The sequence below is a fragment of the Miscanthus floridulus genome, chromosome 8 (assembly GCF_019320115.1).
Source record: "Miscanthus floridulus cultivar M001 chromosome 8, ASM1932011v1, whole genome shotgun sequence".
Lineage (NCBI taxonomy): Eukaryota > Viridiplantae > Streptophyta > Magnoliopsida > Poales > Poaceae > Miscanthus > Miscanthus floridulus.
This window is the reverse complement of record NC_089587.1, coordinates 71,678,403-71,700,850: the sequence shown is the minus strand read 5'-3', so window position 1 is coordinate 71,700,850 and position 22,448 is coordinate 71,678,403. Positions and strand designations below refer to the sequence as shown.

General features: G+C 40.4%; 1 protein-coding gene across 1 annotated transcript; it reads left to right on the top strand.

Annotated features, from left to right (window-relative positions):
- Positions 1–3,081: 3,081 nt before the first annotated feature.
- LOC136469364 (transcription factor bHLH95-like) lies at positions 3,082–4,048 on the top strand. The gene is made up of 2 exons (XM_066467581.1): positions 3,082–3,291; positions 3,446–4,048. The coding sequence occupies exons 1-2, from the start codon at positions 3,082–3,084 to the stop codon at positions 4,046–4,048; spliced, it is 813 nt and encodes a 270-aa protein (XP_066323678.1).
- Positions 4,049–22,448: the final 18,400 nt, after the last annotated feature.

Sequence of the window (22,448 nt, the reverse complement as noted above, 5' to 3'; positions counted from 1 at the left end):
TCGGCTAGCGTGTTTCTAAACACATTATTAACTGTGGCCATAGGTTCCGTGTTGACACCGGGTTCCTTGTCAGCATTGTGGATGGCTATGTCAGGCATGTCCACATCATCATCGTTTTCCTACAGAACATTCATACTAACCTGGCCATGCATAGTCCATATCGTATAGTTTGGCATGAACCCCTGGTAATCAAGTGCGATCGTATAGACTCAATTTGACGAAAGTTCCTTTGATTCTTACAATCTTTACATGGACAGAAGACAGGGTTCCCATTCCCAGCATGGGCTTTGGCATTAGTGATAAACTGGCTGACACCATGCATATACCGCTTATCCGTTTGGGACAGATGCATCCACTCTCGATACATCTTTGCACAAAAAAAATACTGAGACAGTAATTACAAAAAATTAATAAGAAATCAAGCTTCATGAACAACAATTGTAGCTCGAAAGTACCATTTTTAGAAAATATTATTGTGCACTAATTATTAAAAAATTGAAATTGTTAGCCCCGGCCCTATAAATTAAAAATTATAGTAAAAACAATTATTGCACAATAATGAAGAACATCTATTCTACTCTACTTCTAAAAAACTAAATATAGCATCACATACTAACAATGATGATCTTGACCACCATGGAATAGTTAGCTAGGAATTTAAATGTGTTCATAGACACCAACCTTTTGGATGATGGATTCACCATAATTTGAGCCTTGCACAAATGTTCAATTGGAAAAGTGCTCTCTAGAATGGAGAAAGAACTAGAATGAGAATCAAGCAATGTAGCCATCAAAACAAAGCTAATTAAGTAACAAAATCAAAGGAGTGGATGTTTGTTACTAACCTTAAAGCAAAAAGATTAAGCCATTCTTCAAAATCCAAGCGCTAGCTTCATGGTGAAGAGCAGACGTAACAATAGAGGGAAGGGCCCAAACGCGCATCTCTGTTCTCGGATTGGAAGAGACGAGGAAGAAGAGGATGGCTGCAGCCTTTTTGTGCTGTAGGCTTATCACTGTCAGTTCTTAGCTAGAACCGACAGTGATAGATCCAAATCACTGTCGGCTCTTGGCTTAAACCGGCAGTGATGTGTGGCCGTCAAAACACTGCCGGTTCAAGCCACAAATCGGTAGTGATGTGGTCCTTCACTGTCAGTTTTAGCCCAGCCCTAATCATTTTCTCATTTTCAAGCTCATAACCGACAGTGAAGGTATATCTCTGCCGGTTGTCACAAATCTGGCAGTGATGAGGCCGACAGTGATGTCCAAATCTAGGGTAGTGAGATATCTCCGACCATAAGTAACTTGAATAGGAATTCTAATCTATATCTATATGTACATATATCTATATCTCTATATTTATATCTATATTTGTACCTCCATATCTTATCAAAGTGCAAAAAATTTTGTCCTACTTTTTTGTCCGGCCTACTGCATGCGTCCTTTGTCTTGTCGTTCACGAACTCCTCTGAGCAGAGGGATTAGAAGCTCACAGAAATAGTTCAAGAGAAGTGTGTAGATATCACATTAAAAGAGGCATATTGCTCTTCTCTCATCCAAAAGCGGGTACGGTCTAGTAAACAGGATTAGAAGCTCACAAAAATAGTTCATGAAAATTCTCGGTAGCAAAAGCATACAAACATCTCAGTGGTCAAAGAAAAGTTCATCCAAGCTTCAACTGAATTTATAATAGTCCCCGTCAAAACCTGCATAAAGTTTTTTTGCATCGGCCTATTAGAAGAATCATTGGGGCACCTCTTCATTCACTGCCTCTTTGCTTCAGCTTGCTTAGCCTGGTTACAAATTCAAGTAAACCCTCACCTAGATTTTAAAAAAAATCTAGAGAACTTCAGGAGACAATTACCTGTGCCTTTCTTCATGAAAATTATAATCTTAATGTGTTGGACCATTTGGGAAGCACAGAATGGCCTCATCTTCAATCAACTGCTGCCTTCTTCACTCGAAGACTCAAAGAGAGCTTTCATGTCAGAATTTGCGCTGTTCCTAGTACGTGCAAAAAGAAGTTTTTTCTTTTATTGATTCATGGTTAAACAGTCTTGTTTATTCTCCTTAGTTTGGCTTTTTTTCTTTTTATATACTTTTTTTTGTTTCTTGAGCTCCTTTGCTCCGCCTGCTACTTTTGTTTGTAACAAAACTTTGTTTTGTTTGGTTATATTGGCCCCGTTTGGATGATATAGTTCTGGAGGAATTTAGATGGTTTGGAGGAATTCGGATGGTTTAGAGGAATTCTGGAGGAATTTGTGAGAGGAAAACACTGTTCCGAAAAAAGAAACGGATAAAGCCGGGTTTAAGGCCTGCCCCTCCTCTACATTTTTCTAAAAAAAAGGCCAAGTATCCAACCACCCTGCTACTTCATTTTTTTCTAAACAAAAATAAAGTGAGCCTAGCTCAGGTCCTTTAAATTTGGATGCCTATTTGTCTTCTTCATGAAAAAACAGCTAGTTCCTCCTAGGTTGGATCTTGTTTTTTTTTTTTCTAAAAACATGGGTCCAGTATATATGTTGCCTTAGAAATAACCTGCGTATAAGAGTATACCTTTTTTTTAAAGGTCACATAGTTTGTAATTTCTAAAAGGCCAAGTAGACAAATTTTGCACTTACTCCCACACAAAGAATTTAGCTTATAACTCTGGCAAGTAATTATTGAGTAGAGTTTACCCTCCTTGTTTGTAAGGAAGTATAGTAGTAATTAAAAATATCTATTAATATTGTGAGCGGAACTCATCATTCTCAATTATCAATAATATAAAAAAATTATTATATTATTACTGAGTGCAGGAAAGACAGCCAAATTAACATGAAACGGCTAATCGCTGGCCGGGAGACCGGAGACGTTACACATCCTTTTTGCACTACTGCCATTTTTCCTTCTGCAGGCATCTCTGAGACTCTGACCAGTGAAAGAGATTAAAGTTAAATTCAGAAGAAAAAAAAAACATGTGGTAAGCAAGTTCCCCATCCTTTTATTTTACAAATAATAAAGGCTCAAGAGCGCCCTCCAAAATCCCATTACGCCTCGCTCCCCTCCCCTCCTCCAAAATCCTACTCCACCCTGCTTTCTGCCATGGCTGAAACCGGTGGTTCTTCGACTACCATCGCGGACCCGGAGGAGAACATCGACGCCGTCTCTGCCGCCGGCAACGCTGCTGACAACAAAGAAACCCCCAAGGCGCGCCGGAATCGGATGCGGATGATCGCGGAGAGGAAGCGCCGTAGTCGGCTGAGGAATTACTTCGGCGAGCTGCAGGCGCTCGTGCCCCACGTCGCTGACAAGGTAAGGCTCTCGATCAGATGACACGATCGATGCGAATTGCAATTCTCTGATGCGATAGCTAGCTAGGGCTTGGAAGAAGATGCAGTCACTCAGTCACTGGTGAATTAATGGTGGATACTGTGATCTGATTTGTTGAGTTTCTGACGACGCGCAGAGTGACAAGGGGACCGTAGTGGGACAGGCGATCGACTACATCCAGTCGCTAGAGAAGACCAAGGCCACGCTGGAGAAGCGCAAGCTCGCGCGGCAGGTGGCCGCTGAGGTGGCGGCCTCCTCCTCTTCGGCGCCACCACAGACCGCCCAGGGGATGGCGCCGGCGGCCATGTTTTTGGACGTCCCAGATGGCTGCCACGACGATGTGCCGCCGTCGCCGCTGCAGGCACTTGCTGCGGCCGTGCCAGTGTCTGCGGACGTCCCGCAGCCACAGCTGCTGCAGCAGCCACTTGCTGCAGCCGTGCCAGCACCACCGCAGCTCCCCATGGCGGCCGCGGGGCAAGTCGGATTCCAGACATTTTCATGGCCGAACCTTGTGCTCAGCGTGTCGAACGACAACGCGTACATCAACGTATCCGTGCCGCGCCACCTCGGCATGCAGAACATGGTGATGGTGCTGTCCGTGCTGAACAACCACGGGATCGACGTCGTCACGGCGCAGGTCGATTCCGACGCTGCCCGCTCCGTGCTCAACATCTATGCCCGTGTAAGTAGCCTCTACTTGATGGAGCATCATATCCTCTTGGTTTCATGGTTGTTGTAGTGGCTTGTTTGTATACAGGAATGGGAACTCGCATGATTAGTTAGTAACCATGACGTGGGGGAACTGGTTAGTATTTTTATTGGGTGTTTGGTTTGAGAAATGAAATCATTCTGGATGAGGTGGTGTATCACGACTCACGAGTCCATTCCTTTAGGCCTCATTCGGTTAGTGCGGTTTGATTCCTGGCCTCACCATTTCTTCGGTTATTTCTACAAGACCAGAACCGTTCCTGGCCAGAAACGACCTGGAACGTCGTAACCGAAATGAAGCCTAAGTGTGTGTTTGGTTTGAAGAATGGTTTGGTCCGTCTTCTTCTCACTCCTCACTTTTTTTATTTGGTTTGTGGAATAGAATAAGTTGATCCATCATCGCCTCATTTCTCGCAAGCTAATAATTGTATATGCATGAGAAATAAGTTGATTATTCCACTAAAATTCATGGGATGAACTCATGATGCATCACCTCATGAAGCAACTCTACAAACCAAACACACCGTAAATTTACCTCATATTAGTATTGAACTGTTATTTAGCTTGTGATGAATAAGGTGATGATAGATCAAACTATTTCATTCCACAAATCAAACAAAAAAGTATGGAGTGAGAAGATGATGGACCAACTCGTTCCTCAAACCAAACACCCTATTAGAGGATTGGGGAGAGCCCGGAATTCAGCAGGTGGCTATCTCTTTGTTAACGAGGAGCCTGCCTAACCATTTACAAAGGTGACGCACAAAATGGTTTGATCTAAATACTGACCAACCTAAATGTAGCTAGACTATTGGACAAACAAGGTTACTCTACCTTTTGAATCTAGCTAAACAAATCAACAAATATGGTTATTCTTCCTTACTCGATTTCTTGCTTTTAAATTGAGATTTTGGTTTGCAAAACGGCTTGCATGCAGAAGCTGAGACTGCGTGATTTGGTAACCATAAGAAAACAGTATGTTACTAGAGGTCTATTTTATTTTCAATATGTATTTTTTTATGGAAACATGCTTTTGGAGTTGACGTAACAAACTACTCAAGCCAATCACTAAGGTTAGAAATACATATATGACCCAAGTTCCCATATCCTTCAATTCTCTTGACTGCACTGTGGATTTGTAACTCTGTAGGAATTATTATGTGACTAACTCTATGATTAACTTCTTGTTTCACATAAATGCTACTAGTTGGTCCGATTAATATAACTTTATTAATGGAGTCTAGCTAGTATTTCATCAAAAGGTTTGTTTTGCGATATTGATTTGATTAGTTCATCAGTACACTATTTGAATAGTCACTCGGTAGTCAAGGCCACTTGTTACTTGAATGATGTGTGTACCATCTCGCAGTTCCATGTTCCACCAAAGATGAATTTGCATTCTGAGCATGATATCTTTCACCCTAGCAGTAATACAACATGAATGCATAAACATGCATATATATCCAAGCGGGAGAACCCAATCACAAACAATAATGCCCACTGTAGACATTTTGCCACACTCTATATATCAGAATTCATTGTTCGAAAAAATATATCAGAATTCAGGCACCAATATCTAATTCAATATATATCTTCGTTGAATCTGACAACAATGCATAACCTGACAAAGTATATTCATACTTTTAGATATATACATATATATCTCATGCAGAGAACTTGCTTATTTGCATGAGGTAAACTTTATGCCATCTCACTAACATTCACATCTTTTGACAAAATAGGTCATTAGAATGGGCGGAGAGAATCCTTCACCAGAGGAAGTGTACAAGCTAGCTATGTCGGAGATCCTGCTATTGCTCAACACCAACTAGGCCGGATGCACCATCAGGGCCCCAAGGGAGCGTCTCAAGCAGCGCCACTGCCCGTACATTATTGATCTGCTCTGGACTGGAGCGATCGATCAGAACAAATAAACTTGTTTACTTAATTTGCATTTTTCATTTCGAAGGTTTGAGAACTGTGTGTGCTGCATGGGTCTGTTCTGGTCGAACTGATCGAGTACCATGCATTGGTGTGTCGACGATCCTTCAGAGCGTCTCGTCGTGTCGTAAATCCACTGTTGTCTTGAGAATTGTTGATGAACCGCTTTAAATTCTGAATCATGGCTTGTCTAGATATGGGGGTGTAAGGGTGTTTTTGTTCTGGTGGTGTGCACTGTGCAGCAGCTTGATTTTTATGATCCTGTGGATCCAATGACTCCAGTTAGAAAATGCGTTAGGAGCGCATAAATCCCAGCTCAGAGAGATATGTTGTCGTGATGAATGCGTCATGGAGCTCCATGCATGTGTCAATCAGCTCTGGTCAAATTGACCATGACCCGTGATTGTGTCAGTGTGTGTATGGAAGTTCCTTGATAGCGTTTGGCCGTGTTGTAGGTATTATATTGTCTTCTCAATTGTTGAACGGTTGAACCATCTAATTTTCTGGATCATTTGTTTGTCAAGATTGGATTGGTACTGCTGTCCTGATTAGTTTAGCATGGAATTTCCCTTGCACCGGGTTTTCAGTAGAAGCCCATGAGGAAACTGCAGATGGACGAAGCCCTACCGATTTATGTAGTGCGTTCCTGTTGGATTGTCCAGCAGAAAAAAAAATGAAGGGCCCTAGCTCCAAGTCCAATACTGTTAAATGTATTCGAGCTTGTGATTGGTCTGATGTGGTCCTCCTTGACCATCCCTCAGTCCCTTAGCCCAGCTGCCAACTATGACCATGGCTATCCCCTGGATCGGCTCATGTGATGGCCAGTTTCATAAATTGTAAGTTGAGGTTCGTAAAGAAATAGTGTTTGTCACCTATCATATTGAATCTAGCTAAATTAATTGAAGAATATGGTGTTTCTTTCTTGTCTGATCTCATCCTTTTAACTGGAGATGTCCTTTTGTAAATGGCTTGCATAAGTTGAGGCTAGCTGTGGTTTGAGAATTGTATGAAAATTGTATGTTTGAGGTCCATTTTGTGATAGTATGTGTGCATATATGGCGAAACATGCTTTTGTGCCTTGAAAAAAGAATGCATCTATATATAATTTCTGCCACATGACTTTGAAAAGGACCTGAACTGTTGAATTAGGGGTATGGGCATGCACATCAAGAAGCCTACAGAATGGGATCAAAATATCGACAACCTTAGCTAATAAACTAATAGACTAATATAGTTACTCTGCCTTATTTCTATTGGTTCTCTAAACGATATACATCAGTTGAGGCTGTATGATTCATAGTACGTTAGATCCTTATTTTGTCGCACTTTAGTGGAAAAAGGTTATCCAAATAAGGACACAATCTACATAAGTTGAGGCTGCGTAGTTGTAGCTAGTAATAACAACCATATGGATAATGTACAGAAATAGTGCATCAAACCTTTATGTTGTTGTACTTGAATGGGAAAAAGTGATCAAGATACCAATCATACTAAATCTAACCAAACTAATCAATAGAGACACGGTTGTTATTCTTACTTTTCTGTTCTCATCCTTTTAGCGAGAGATGTTGATCTGCAAACGGCTTGCAAAAGTTGAGGTTATGTGTACATGGCTTGGTATTGTACGGAGATAGTACCCTAGAGTTCTATTTTGTGATAGTGTATATATGTTTATGGAAAACCTGCATTTGGATATGATGTAACAAACTACTCAAGCCTACCACTAAGGTTAGAAAAAAATACCAAGTGTTTATTAGAGGTGCAGTTTTTCACAATGTGTATTTTTTTGGACAACATCCTTTTAGAGCTGATGTAACGAAGTGCCCAATCTACCACTAAGGTCAGTCTGATCTGAATGAATAACAGGTCTACTCTGGTTATTGATAACATGCTAATCACTCAATTAAAATCACCTCAGGATAGAACTTACCATCTAAATATATAATATCTCAAATCCTAAACAGCTATTGATAATCTAGATTATGTTTAATTAACAGTAAATGAGAGTAGGATGGTTTTGAAGTTTGATTATAAGCGGCGGGAGAAGTGGTGTGCCGAGCAGTTTTTTTTGCTGCTCCTCCATTCTAGTACAAATTGTAAAGAGTTTTGCTCAATGTCCACCTGTGGAGGAGGTGGTTCTTTTGCCCATTTGCCTCAGCTCCTCTAGAAAATAAAGCAGGAGTAGGTTGAGGAGCTCAACCAAAAGGCCCCAAAATAAGCAAACAAATGCATGAAGGATTGAAATTGAAAGGTTAAGTTATGCCTATCTACTCCATTCAGTGCTTAAACAATTCAGAAAAAAACACCATCTAAATAGTACACAATGTCACTACACCACAGCCTAAATATAGCGTCACACGGTGGGTCGTTATAAGCCATTTCAACGACTTACGGTCCGACGTTATAAACTTATAGCGTCAGATATATTAGCCGTTGATACTGGCGACGCTAAAAATCTATAACGTCGGACCGACTTTTAACGTCGAACCGTCTGACTTTATATAAAATATATAACGTCGGACTGTCTGACGTCTTTTCTAAACTTATAACGTCGCACTGTCTGATGATATAGGTTTATAGCGACCCACTGTCCCTCACTATGCATACAAGTAAACAACACATAATATCTGTACTGTTTAGCTGTTAACCATATAATCAACACTGCCATGTCATACATTCAAACAATACAGTCAAGAACACATAAACTGGACCAAGATAGAGCTCACAAGTTATATTAAAGTCATCATGATGTGTCATGCCATTTTACACATAATTCATGGCATACAAAAGCTAAGATGAAATAAGTTTGGCCAAATGCCAGACTAGGCAACCCATGTCTCATAGTTTGCTTCCACTCTTTACAAAATGATCCACCTCTAGTAAGGCCAAACAAAAGTTATCATCTATAGCTAAAATGTCCAAAACACGTCGTCATGAGCACTTTGATCCAATCATTGGCTGCAGTCCACTTCCAGCTATTTCCTCCCACCACCTGTAAATAAAAGTTGAAATTCATAAAAAAAAGGCACAACATAAAACTTCATAAGATACTTTGATTTGTCGTCCTAGATCAGTTAATAACTTTACTCAGTTTTCCATTAACACAATCAGCATGCTTGCCAAGCTTTGCGACTAGCTTAAAATGTATTTTGGGCAAAGGTTAAGATTGCTAGATCACTAGAAAGACAAGCTGAAGGCAATGCAACAAGTTCAATTAAAAGTGCTTAAAGAATATGGAACAAGCTAAAAAAAGGCTACATAAAGTATACAATACACTAATCACTAGGATCAATACTAACTTCATATCTCTTGTTAGTTACAGAACCTATAAACTGAATATGTTGCCTTATAACTATGGTCCTTCTGACTTTCTTGTTGGGTTTAAAATTTTGGCACGTCAATGAATATATTCTAAACATTTTAAAATCAGCACACTCACAATATACTTGGGAATAGTGCACAAGTAAAATTTTCACATCTAAGAAAATATGTAAGTTCTTCACTACTGAATTACACTAACACAGTCCTAAAATTTTAAAATGTTGGCTAAGTTAGAGCTTTACAGACCTGTTCCATGGGATGATTTCTTAGACTTGCAGACCTTGAGCTGTTAGAAATATCAATGATTAGAAAATCTGGGCACTCATTACATATGAAAATATTGTTACCTTTTATGACAATAGTATTTGTCACGTATTGTTACCTTTTATGACAGTATCGTTCGGTCGTCACATATTGTTACCTTTTATGACAATAGTATTTGTCACGTATTGTTTAGTCAACGCGTCACTTAATGTATGAACCGTCACAAATGCCGAGTACGTACCCTGGTTCATGCTCGCTATTATGACGATAAGAAGCCGTCATGTATAGGGTAGTTAACCATGGTTAAAAAGCCGTCATGCATTATATATTCTGCTGCCAGGTTCTTATATACAACGCAAATGATATTGTACATCTTGTTTATTACATGATATTATACGACTCATCATACAGTGGCTAACATTCAAATAACAGCATGCTAATGTTCAAAGGATATAAAATTTAGAAAGCAGGACTGACCATTGCACATATATAATGAAATCGTCCTTATACATAAGTGGGCAATGGACATGTTATTTTTGAATCCAAAAACCACCGCAAGCATAGTAATCTTTGAATGTATCATGAATGATTTTAGGCTCCTATGAATTAATAATTTCCTTCGATAGAAGATAAATCAGTTTTAGATTTACAACCTTGCAGTGGCTAACATTCTTCATTGAGTCTTAGATTTACAATCTGTAGTGGCGAAGTAATTAGTATTTTACAGAAAATAGTAAACTATCAACCTCTTTAAGGAATGGCCTGATATTATGAAGCTTTTCTATAGAAGAGGACTCGAAAAGTAAGCTGACATGCTTACAACATACATGCAAATAAATGTAAATGTAAATCAGCTGCATGTTACAACCAAAGAACACATGTATTTCCAGTTTGTGTTTGTCATTTCGCAGGCAGGGAAAGAGAGAGAAAATACAGTAGGATCTGGGAATAAGCAACAATGCTGATGCCTTGCCTCTATTTGTTACCTCATCCAATGCCGTCACTCAGAATCCATTCCCCAGTCTTTATGTATCTCACTGATCTATGAGAAGACAAATGAGTTAAAATGAGAAATATTAGAAAGGATAATCATTAAGCATAGCATGTGTCTACACAAAAGCATGTCGCTAAGCATAGTTATTTATTCTTCAGACTATTTAACATTCAGAACCTTGTACGAAGCAAATAATCAGCTATGTAATAAAAAAATGCTGATTGGAAGGGAAGAATGCAACTGATGCTACTCTTATCCATGTGGCATACACATTTCTCCCATGTTATAGCAGAAATAATATTGTGAGGGCTGAACTGTTTCTAATTTCTGATAATACATGGAGCTGGCTGCAGTAAAGTTGAGTTTATAAAGTTGGCTATGTTTAGTCATGATGTGAAAACCAATGGAGGAAATGTTCAAATGACACAGATGGGAATAATCACCGACGACCTGCACAAATAGAAACCCAAAAAAAAATAGTGTGTATTATGAGTAGAGGACTGTAAATCATTTCAAATCAATGCATCTTACCAAATGGATATGAGGACTGTATTGGTTTGAAGGGCACAATATACCAGACTGCAACAGGAGTTCAGTGACATTCATATGAGGTTATGAGTTGTGCACGGCATCACATAAATATGGAATCATCCCCACCTGGCGTGAGCCATGGCCTGTGAACTGCCTGACATGTAAGGCTACATCTGCGAATCCCAGGAGAAACATATTCATAGATGACCTGAATCCAGCATATTTGTGACACAGTTAAATGAAGTTTCTTGGGAAGGATGATATCGTTGGCCATAGATCGCCATGATGAGTGCAAGGTGAGAATGAGTACATGAAGGAGGTGAAAGGACGAATAATAAATCTTTGGACCACCACTTATCTCCAAAGGGAAAAATCAAAACAAATCGCAGTAGAACCCCTAGGCTTCCACCGGAGCTTGGGCTGCGCTGCTAGGGTTTGGAGGCGACCTCAGAACATGGAGATGAAGGAGGGAGAGACAGCAGTACCTGGACCGCATCATGCTAGAGGGGTCGCGTGCAGCGGATCCGGTTCACCCGCTCCTCTACCTGGCTGCCGCCGTCACCGTGGGTGAGGGGCACCACGCCCTGGTCGTGGGGAAGAGGTTGAAGGAGGAACGCTCGGGTTCCGGAGCCACAGCGGGTATGGGGGAGAGCGAGCGGCACCGCCGCTGTGGGGGAGAGGGAGGGGCGGCGCTGTGGGAGGCAGCGAGAGGGAGAGGGAGGGGCGCCGATGTCGGCAGAGGGAGAGGGGCGACGGGTATCACAGTCGGGGCCGATAGAGAGGAGTTTAGGGTTTGGGAGGCAGGATGTGCTTATATACATGTGCTTTTGATCCAATGGTTCTGATTCATCAAAGGTCCATCCAACGGTTCGAATATATTGGGCTGCATAGTGCCAGCCCAATAACAGTTGAACGGGCCGAAAACTTTGTTTCATGTTCTTCAATTTCAAGTATTTAAGTAATTTTTTTTTTGCTGAAAAAGTTGTGATTTCTCTTTTTAATCTTTTGGTAAAATTTGTAACTAGTTTTTCTCCTTCATACTAACTCCAAATGTGATGATTTTTTCCTAAAATTTTCTAAAATCATGCACTATCAATTAATTGTGTTGATTTTGTTAATATTTTTGTGTGATATGGTTTGAGCAATTCAAATTTTGAAATTTAAAAAAAAAGGGTAACTGCAAACAAGATTTTAAAACCCCAAATGATTTCAGCTGAAAAAATGATGGGGTAGCGCTTGGCGGCGGGCGGCGCGACCTCGAGCCCTCGATGTGAAGTGGCGGCGACCGGGGCTTGCGTGCTCGATGCGGACAGGGATTGGGGATTTGTTTTTTTTTTGTTGAGGTGAGGGTGATGAGCGCTAGTAGGGGATGGGCTGTTGGCGGGCTGGATTGGCGGGCTCCAATTTTTTTCTGACAATGTGGGTCACATAAAATTGGGGCAGGAATTGGGCCAATATACTCCGCGCTAGGGCAGCCAATTCGTTGCAACGGACGGTGGGTCGCTAAAAGTAATATATAACGTCGGACCATCCGACGTTAAAGTTAAATAGAATTAACGTCGGATAGGCTGTGGTAAAAAACGAGATATAACGACACACCGTCCGTTACCGATCGTTAACGTCCGACCTTCCGACGTTAAATCGAAACTTTTAACGTCCCCCCACCGACGCTAATTTTGGGTTGTGGTGTAGTGTGTACAGTCTTACCTTTTTTGTACAACCATTTAGCCTTAGTTGACGAAACAATGGGTGGCCGACTATTTTTGGCATTTATGTGAACACTATTTATGGAAGGAATGGGTGTACTCCAATGTGTTATTGCATTTTTATTATTTGATATAGTGCTTTGTTGAAAAATGAAGATTTTAAAGAGTTGATAACTTTTGTTGCCAATTTGAATTTGTTTCACAAAATAATTTATTGTTTTGACTCTGTTTCTCCTCGGATCTTGTTTGTTCTTTTTACATAATACTTGTCTAAACATGTCTTACACATCTTAGTATACATGTTAGTCCCTATTGATTAAGTTGTCATTACAGTCAGAAAAAACCATAATAGAATATGACATCACATATTCCTTAAACAATCTCAAGGACCACTTCATCTTAGGAGTCGATTGATGTGTACCACAAATTCCTTCTTGAATCTCTTCCATGGAAACATAGGCTTGATCTAAATCCAAACACTTTGAAAGAGAATCATATTTAGCGTTTCAACTGTGTACAAGTCACCATCAGTTAAAATATAATTAAATGCTAATCGCCGAATCATTCTATCCACTTCATAGCTAGGATTATGTAAACAGAGTAATAATATGTCTCCTCTAGATACAATAACCTGAGTCTCACCATGGTTTTGGGACATAATAACCGAGTTTGCACTCTTAACAGGCATACTGGCCAAGCTAGTTTCAGAATCTGGACAAGCCAATTTTGGCATGTGAGCTAGAAAACTAGCCAATTCGGTCTTTAGAGTGAAGCATAGTATAGATTCTGGCCATGCTGGTTTTCACAAATCTAGACAAGCTAGTTTTATTCTAGAACATCCATATCAACAAGCTTTAGCATCAGCTCTTCAATAATATAAACATGTATCTTCTAAGCATTATAGCCAGATTTTTTTGGTGATAATATATGTGCTCGAAAATTCTCAGGCCCAGAGGTATAGGATATATAGCAAATTCATCAAAGTAAGATAAAACATCTAGGTACTTGTCAAGGCAATAATTCAGTGATCCATCTAGACAACGAATGGTCTTTGGCACTTTCTGTGGTGCTAACAATGAGTCACCAAAAGCTTTTACATGTTTAAATCCTTGGATTTCAAAATTTTTAATAAGCCTAATGTATGAGCTTTATATGTAGCTTGATTGTTAATTCAAAAGTATTCTGATCAGCTAGAGGTCTAAAAAACATCATTATTGGGTAAAATAAACATAGCACCAATGCATTGACATTCATTGCAAAACGACCAACAAAATACAACTTACATTGAGTATAAGTAACATATCTGGCTTCTAAACCATGCTCATTATCAATCCAATGTTCAAAAATAAATTCTGCTACAATTCGGGAATTCAAATATTCAAATGCCAAATCATATTCAATAAGTGCATATGCCTCCTTATTAATTCTTACCACTGAAAATAGGACCAGCAACATATGTACAATAACATTGGCTTGACACATGCTACTATGCCAGTACTAGATAATAAATAATGCATCAACTTAGTAGAAGCATAATATAGCGATAAGCATAATTTATCACTAAAGGTTTATATTGTCTCTGTCCAAAAGTCACCAATTGACATATGTGATAATAATATATTCCTTTCCTTCAGTATCTTGAGCCAAAACAACACCAATTACCTTCTCCTCCACAACCACATAAAGCTTAAAGGGTGCTCGCCACCTATGCACCCAAAGCACAAGTGGTGAAAACAAGCATTCCTCAGTTTTCTCAAAAGTTTCTTGACCCCCAAACAAATAAAAATAAATTAGTCCTCATCTCTTAATAATTGAAGGATAGGAATAATAAAAGCAATAATCATTCCTGGCAAATTTGATATGCTCAAATAATTCACCTTCATTAGGAAAGGCCACAAATCCTTGTTACATGTAAGCACCTAGATTTTCATTATAGCATGGATTTTTTAGGATCCACATAATTATATGCCATTTTCATAAACCTAAAAAACTTTATAGCAGATGCACCAAAAGCATATTTAATTAAGTGGGTTCAACTTCAAACTATACATACATAACTTTTCAAAAGCAAGGAGTAAATTGATCAAATAAGATTTCAAGATTGCTGAGATAACTGCTATGTCATCAATGTAGACTAATAATAATATGATGCCAAATCAAATCACTAAAGCATCTTGTTTGTTGTCCCATAATTAAGCACGATTTTTACCCTTTGTTGGTTTATTTGTAAACCTAGCCGTGCATCACCACAAACGAGTGAGAGTTATCCATTGTTCGCCTAAATGATCATTTAGTCCATGTTAAACACCATTCAAACATGCTACATTGTAGTACACCATTTCTACTTAATTGGCCGTTTATCCCACTTAAATGGTCATTTTGCCCATTTAAATGGTTGTTGTTGACGGTTGTTAATGTCAATCATAAACCGTCAACATATCCTACATATATACTTAATTCCATCACTAAACATAGGTATATGGTTTTAAATTAATGAATTCCACACGTTTTGGTGAATATGTGAATGCAGGACGATTTATCCAGAAAACAGCCGAATCACTACCATACACTCTAAACAAGCAAACCGACAACAACAAGTGATTTAACTCGTGAAAATTGCAAAAGGCAACTCAATACGGAGTCAAGGACCCACCGCCAGAGGGGGAGGCCCAACTGCCATGAAAGTGGGCCGGCCGGCCCAACCCCTAGGCTGGTCGACCCACACCGGAGCCCGTTCGGTCTCCGCCGCCTCGTATGCGTTTCTAAGATCTACACCATTAATTTTAAGGCGGTTTTAAGTTGGTTTATCCAACGGTGATCGAAGGAGTTGACGCGGATCGATGACATGGAAATGCCTTGTCCCTACTCCATCTCCCCTATATAAGGAGCCATCTACCCCCTCTAGGAGGCCATCATCCCATAGAGAGCCATCTCTCATTCAGATCAAGATACACCACAAGAGAGAAATCTCCACAAAGCTTTCAAGATGTAGAAGTAGAATAGCTCTAGTTGAGAGTTAGGAAGAGTTGAGCCATGCTCAGGTTCTGGAGAAATCTTCGGAGGTCGGGTATATCTTTGTATCTTGCCTTTGCAAGACTTATGCTTTAATATAGTTATCTTCCCTATTTACTTTTATGTCTTTCATGTGTATGGTTAATATAGTTTTCATATCTTAGCATGGGATCTTCGCTCGCATTGAGTGTTTTAGTTATCATACGTGACTAGAGTAGTAATCCATAGTATAGACATGGTTTCTAGACTATAGGTTACCTGAGATTGCGTTCAATCCTACGGTTAGTTGTGGTAGCCGCAGGGGTGACAGCTCTGTCAGGCCGTTGTAATCCACCACGTTAGGATTGGTGTTCGTAGAGCTTTAGGCAGCCTTCCCCTAACTACACTTTCTCACCCCCTCGAGAGTTGGAAAGGTACTGTTGCTCCAAAGTGTTATTGTGTATGATCGCTAAATTTACCCACGATTTAGTTATACCCTATAGAACCAAAGTAATAGAGAAGTATTCAGGAACCTTGAACTCACCCGTTGTCCTCTCAATTTAGCTAGACTACTCATTTATGGAATTCTCTTATGTGTGTGTTATTATTCATAACTCTTATCATAAACAACACATACCCCCACTTTAGTTTAGTCAGTATACTAGTTAGTAGATATATGATGGTGAACTATCAACTTCCTTAACCATTGTTTCCCTGAGGATAAATACGATACCTTGGAATACTCCCGGGTGAAAGCTACAGGGGTATCCGTGCGCTTACGGATTTATCTGTGTGCGTTTAAAAATACCCACATTTGTTTAGCCCAAATAATGGCAACAATATATTGGTGCCCAACTCTTTACCACTTAGCATTTTGGAAAACATAAGCTACCTCTCTTGGTGAAACTCGAGAATACTGGAGGGAGGATTTGGTTTTCATAGAGGCTGCAACGAGCGTGCCACTATGAGTGCATGTTCAGTGCTTAGGTATTTGATGCATATTTGTGCTAACACACACATTTCAGTGGGTGAAACATGCTCTATATCTTTACCGTTTTATGCATTTTTTTGGTCAAAAACCTTGCAAAAATCATACATAGCACAAATCAAACCATATTACAGATTTACAGTACATATATACTTTCATATATGTAATGTAACTAGTTTTAGTAGCATTTCAAATCATATGGTAATTAATAGAGGAAATATATGGTATGAAACACATCCATGGTGAGTGCCAATGCCCGCTGCATGAAATATAGATAAGAGATCGAAGTCTTTCCCTACTCTCAAAAAGCAGGGATCCGCTATCTTTCACTTTGAACCTTCATGACACTGGCTCTCAATCACACATGACTTTGAATCCTACGATAAATTTGTTTGCGTGAGGTAATAAAACTCTATGCTAGATCACTACCATTCGATGAGCTTGTTGGTGTGAGGTAAAACTCTATACCATATCACTAACATTCGTGTCTTGCTACAAAAAATAGGTGACTAGAAGGGGCTAGGTGCAAAGAATCTTTTGTCAGAGGAAGCGTACATTGCTGTGTCAGAGGTCATGGTATAGCTCGCCCGCAGCTAGGCCGAAGCCGCCATCAAGGCCTCAAGGGCATTTCAAGTAGCACTACTTCTCGTAAATTTGCTCAGCTTGCAGTTTCTAGATTGGAGTGATATGAATGGAAGTTTGGAACAAACTTGCTTACTTAATTTGCATTTTTCATTTGAGAATTTGAGAATGCATGTTAAATGGATTAGGTTTGGGCAAACTAAGTACCGTGCATCTTTATGTTGATGTTCTTTAAGAGTGCCTCATTGTGTCATAATTTAACTATAGTTGTACTTTCACCTTCTGAATTATTACTGATGGACCATTTTAAATTCTAGATCATATCTTGTTTAGATCGGTGTTCCTGTTGTAATGGTATAATGGTATACACTATGAAGGAGCTTGATGGAGGCGACTCTATATATATGCATCATCCTTTGGCTCCATGCATGTGTTAGCTAGTCACGTCATGTCCACGTGATTGTGAACCGTGACTGTGTCACTGTGTATGTTTGGATGTTCCTTGATAGCGCTTGGTCATGCCGTAAGCTTCATATTGTCATGTTCTGAATTGTTAAACTGTTTAAATTTTTGGTTTGTTTGCTCATCTAGATTAGACTAGTAAACAGGCCCATGCATTGCAATGGGATGTACATCTTGTTGCGCAGTTACATGGACGACTTGTACCTTGGAGATTTTTTTCAAACGCCATGCGTTCCAATTCTTCATCTATTGGATGGTCCTCTTGACGAAATGATTCATCATAGCTATGTACCTAGACATGCACTGTGTTAGACCGTGTTCCTAGGATTGCATGCACCCATTGAAAATACATGGTCATCATCTTACTTTTGAGTAGTACTATTGCTCCTCTAGATGGAATGTGTCTAACAATTAAACATGCATGTGCATTGCAATGGGATGTATATATCTTGTTGCATATCTGTTTGGATTTGACTTGTAGCTTGGAGACTTTGGGCCTGTTTGGTTACCAGCCACTGTTGACTACGCCAAAGGTATGGCGCGCCACACTTGTGGAGTCCAATTTCAGCACCACACTCCATGGTAGCTTTCGTACCGCAATTTTCTGTGGAAGCCTTTGTTGCGTCACCAACCAAGAAGGTGCTTTCGATTTTTATGGCGAGCCATAGCTATGGTGTGGCGACGTGCAATAAGCAACCCAACCATGCCCTTTAATTTATTCAACGTCATGCGTTCCAATTCTTCATCTATCAAATGGTCTTCCTAACGGAATAATTGACCATAGCTACGTACCTATACATGCATTGTGTTGGATTGTGTCCCTATCCTGGCTTGCATGCACCCATTACACTACTACAGAATTGACATTCACTGTCGGCCCATCACTGTCAGTTTCTTACAAACCGGTAGTGATAGTGGCTGATGGCAAATAACCGACAGTGGTAGGAGACCAACCGGCAATGATATTCGGGTCATCACTGTCGCTTTATATCACTGCCAGTTTTAGCTATGAACCGGCAGTGATATTGGGTCATGACTGCCAGTTTTTGGCTATGACTGCCAGTTTTTGGCTAAAACCGACAGTGATACTATCACTGCTAGTTCGTGGCTTGAACCAGCAGTGATAGGCTGCACGAAAAACTTCATAACTTTCTCATATGATGTCCGATGAAGATGATCTTTATACCAAAGTTGCAGTACTTTCAAGATCTACAACTTTGTAGTTCAAACGGGTCATTTTTTATGTCCAAATATGTATCATAATATTTTATAGAGTTAATACCAAAGGAGTCCATATGCTCTAAAGTCATAGGTGAGTGTGTAATTGTAGAAAAGGATCTCTGATGGAGAAACAATCAAAATAAATGTTTTAGATCTCGAAATTTTTTGCAACTTTGTCCTTCACAACTTTTTTATTTAAAGTTGTGTTTTGATGCTGAAATATTTGTTTCACAAGATTTATAGAAGTTAATACCAAAGGAATTCATATGCTCTATAGTCATAAGTGTGTAGTTGTAGTTAAGGATCTCGGATGGAGAAGCACCAAAACAAAAGTTGTAGATCTCGAAAAGTTATGCAACATTGTAGTTGATAACTTTTTTGTTTGAAATCATCTATCCAACGAAAATCATATTTGAAATTCTCACATTTGAAATTCAAATTTTTCGAATGACATCGGATGGAGAAACAACGAAAACAAAAGTTGTAGATCTCAAAAAGTTATGCAACTTTGTAATTGATAACTTTTTCATTTAAAATTATTTATCCAAAGAAAATTATGGCTAAATTTCCTCACATTTGAAATTCAAAATTTTCAAACGACCTCTGATGGAGAAAGGACAAAGATCAAAGTTCTAGATCTCAAAAAGTTATAAAACTTTATAGTTGACAAGTTTTATATTGGAATTCGTTTAGGGTCTCAAATACTCATTTCAAAACCGGATGAAGTGTAACACCCAAAATTTGCCTCTTTTGGAAAATAGGTTTAAAATGATTTAATTCTGTATTTTGTGCTCATGAAATGTAGAAATAAATAAATTTCTCATGAATTTAAAATTTATCATAAAATAGTAACATGTATGTATATTCATGTCGCTGCATATTATTTTGTGAATGTTTGGTATTGATCAAAAAGTTCAAAGAGAATTGAAATTTGAATTTAAAATGCTTTTGGAAAATTTGTTTGGAAAAAGAAAAATGAAATTTCTTTCCTTCCTCCCCTCCTCTGTTTTCAGCCCGAGCAGCCACGCCAGCCCGGCTCGGCCTCCCCCTGGCGCCCTGCGCCGGCCCAACCCCGCGCCGGCCCAACAACCGCGCCGGCCCAGCTCCGCGCCAGCCCAACCGCAGCCGCGTTGCTCGCCTCAGCAACCGCAGCGCCCAGCCACTGACCGCCCAGGCCCGCACGTCAGTGCCGCCCCCTTCCTCCCACAACCGCAGCTCCCGGTCAAGCCGCAGCACAACCGTGCCCGCTCCACGCGCGTCGTGGGAGCGCCCCCTCCCCGTGCCGGCCTCTTTTTAAGCGAAGCCGAGCCCCCCGCGTGTCCCTCTCTCGCTCCCCGCTCCAGTTTCGCCCTCGCTCACGCATCGGAGGCCGCAACCGTCGCACGGAGAAGCACCGAAGACCGCCGGGATCCGCCATGCGCGAGCCGCCGACCCCGAGCCATCTCCGATCTTGTTTTCCCCGTGGTAAGAATCTCCTTGCTCCCCTCTCTCTCCCCGACCTTTTCCTTTGGCATTTGGTGGCTTGTTTGGCTGTTTCGCGTGCGCCCGGGAAGCTCTTGGCCGCCGGCCATGGCGACCGCCGCTTCAGCCTTCCCCTTCGGCCGCCTTCTCGGCCTGGACATGTTCGCGAGAACCCCCTTCATCTCCCGGTGCTTTCGGTTCATCGAACCATGGACCGTGGCCCCCGAACCGTGCTCGCCGGAGTGCTCCACGCCGCCGGCAATGGAGAACCGCCGTGGCTGCACTGTTCCCCGCCGGCCCCCCTTTCTTCTCCCCTCCCTGATTTAATCCTAGCCGTCCATCGCGTGATCAAAGGCCCTGGTTGGACGATACTCCTTCGTGGGTGAATATGCTAAAGAGCCCCTCTGTTTTCATGTAATAAAACCCACCGTCCTTAGCGTATTTCCCCGTGTACGCTTTCTCGTTTTGAAAGCGTAAAGTTAACTGATTTAGTTCAAAGTACGTTTTTAGTATCTACAGAAATGCCATTTGAACTGTTTTGCTTATAAAATCATCGTTTTAGCTCTGAAATGAACCGTTCAAATTGTGTTAGCTTTGTCATTTCATAATCTACATGTTAGTACCACTGTTAATCAAGTTTGCAACTTTTAAATTTCATGGTTAGATTTAATTAAATATATTGCTATAGGAAATTCCGTTTAAATCATAACTTTTGCATTTTAGCTCCGTTTTTCGTGAACTTCGCGTTAACGTGATTGTAGCGAAACGTAGATTATTTTCATAAATATTTTATCTTGTTTTCTATACTATTGGTGTACTGTTCTAATTATAGAAATGTTTGCTTTGCATGAAATGCCTTTGGAATGTTGTATGTTGCCGTGTTGGTCGCGTTCAGACGGTGAGGAGAACGTTGGAGACCAAGAATTCTTCCACGACCAGCAGGACCAGCAAGAGTTTGTGAACCAAGGCAAGTATAGCATGGGCCTACCTTGATGTCCTATTCACTTTAATCATTTACTCATTTGCATGTGTCTAATTTTGATACCCGTAAGGACATCCTAGTGATTGATTATCCTGTTCCTTGTCTCCTATGGGTTATTTGCATATGGGTAGATTGCTAGTGCTCTAACTGAACATGATCTATACGATGGTGAATGATTCTATGGAACTAAAAGTATAACATGATTTATAACAACTGTTCCATAGGGCGAAGGTGCAAATGACTTTTGATCATGTTGCATCCGGTCCTCCATAAGGACTTATCTGTTAGCAAAAGCTGGGACTGACAGTGCAACCAGGAAAGTCATATGGCTCTAACTTTAGCTCAGTAATAGGACCTTTTCTAGCTAGTTAGAGGTTACCTTTATGGCACAAAAGGGGTTTGCCACGTTGGGTATAAGGGGTTTGCCACGTTGGGTATAGGGCTGCCGCTGTTCCTATGTGTATAGCTACGATGGATATGTGCCATAGGAAAGGGAGGGTTCCTACATCTGCCTGCCGAGGAAACCTAGTGGCCCTAACTTGTTAGAGAAACCTATGAAATGACTTCATAGTGTACCCTGCTCGCTCACCGTGGCAGTGACATAGGAGTAATTAACCTGGGCATATGGGAATCACGACTCGCGGTGAATGTGCACCACCTCTGCAGAGGGTAACAAACTGTTATAATAGCCGTGCTCACGGTCATGAGTGGCCCGTAAAACTCACAGAATAACTGGTTACTTGTTGATGATCAATTAAGATGTTCTATGATGATTTATGATACACTTGACCCTGATATCTATTCATATGGGATTAAATGGGAGCTTAAGCATAATTTGATAATACCTGAGAATAAAAGCTTGACTTACTAAAAATGCTAACTGCAGTAAACCAGTGTCCACCTTTTTGAGCTTCATAACCCCATGTTAACTTATTAAGTACGGGATGTACTTACGCTTGTTTATTTTCTTTATTTGGATAAAAATCC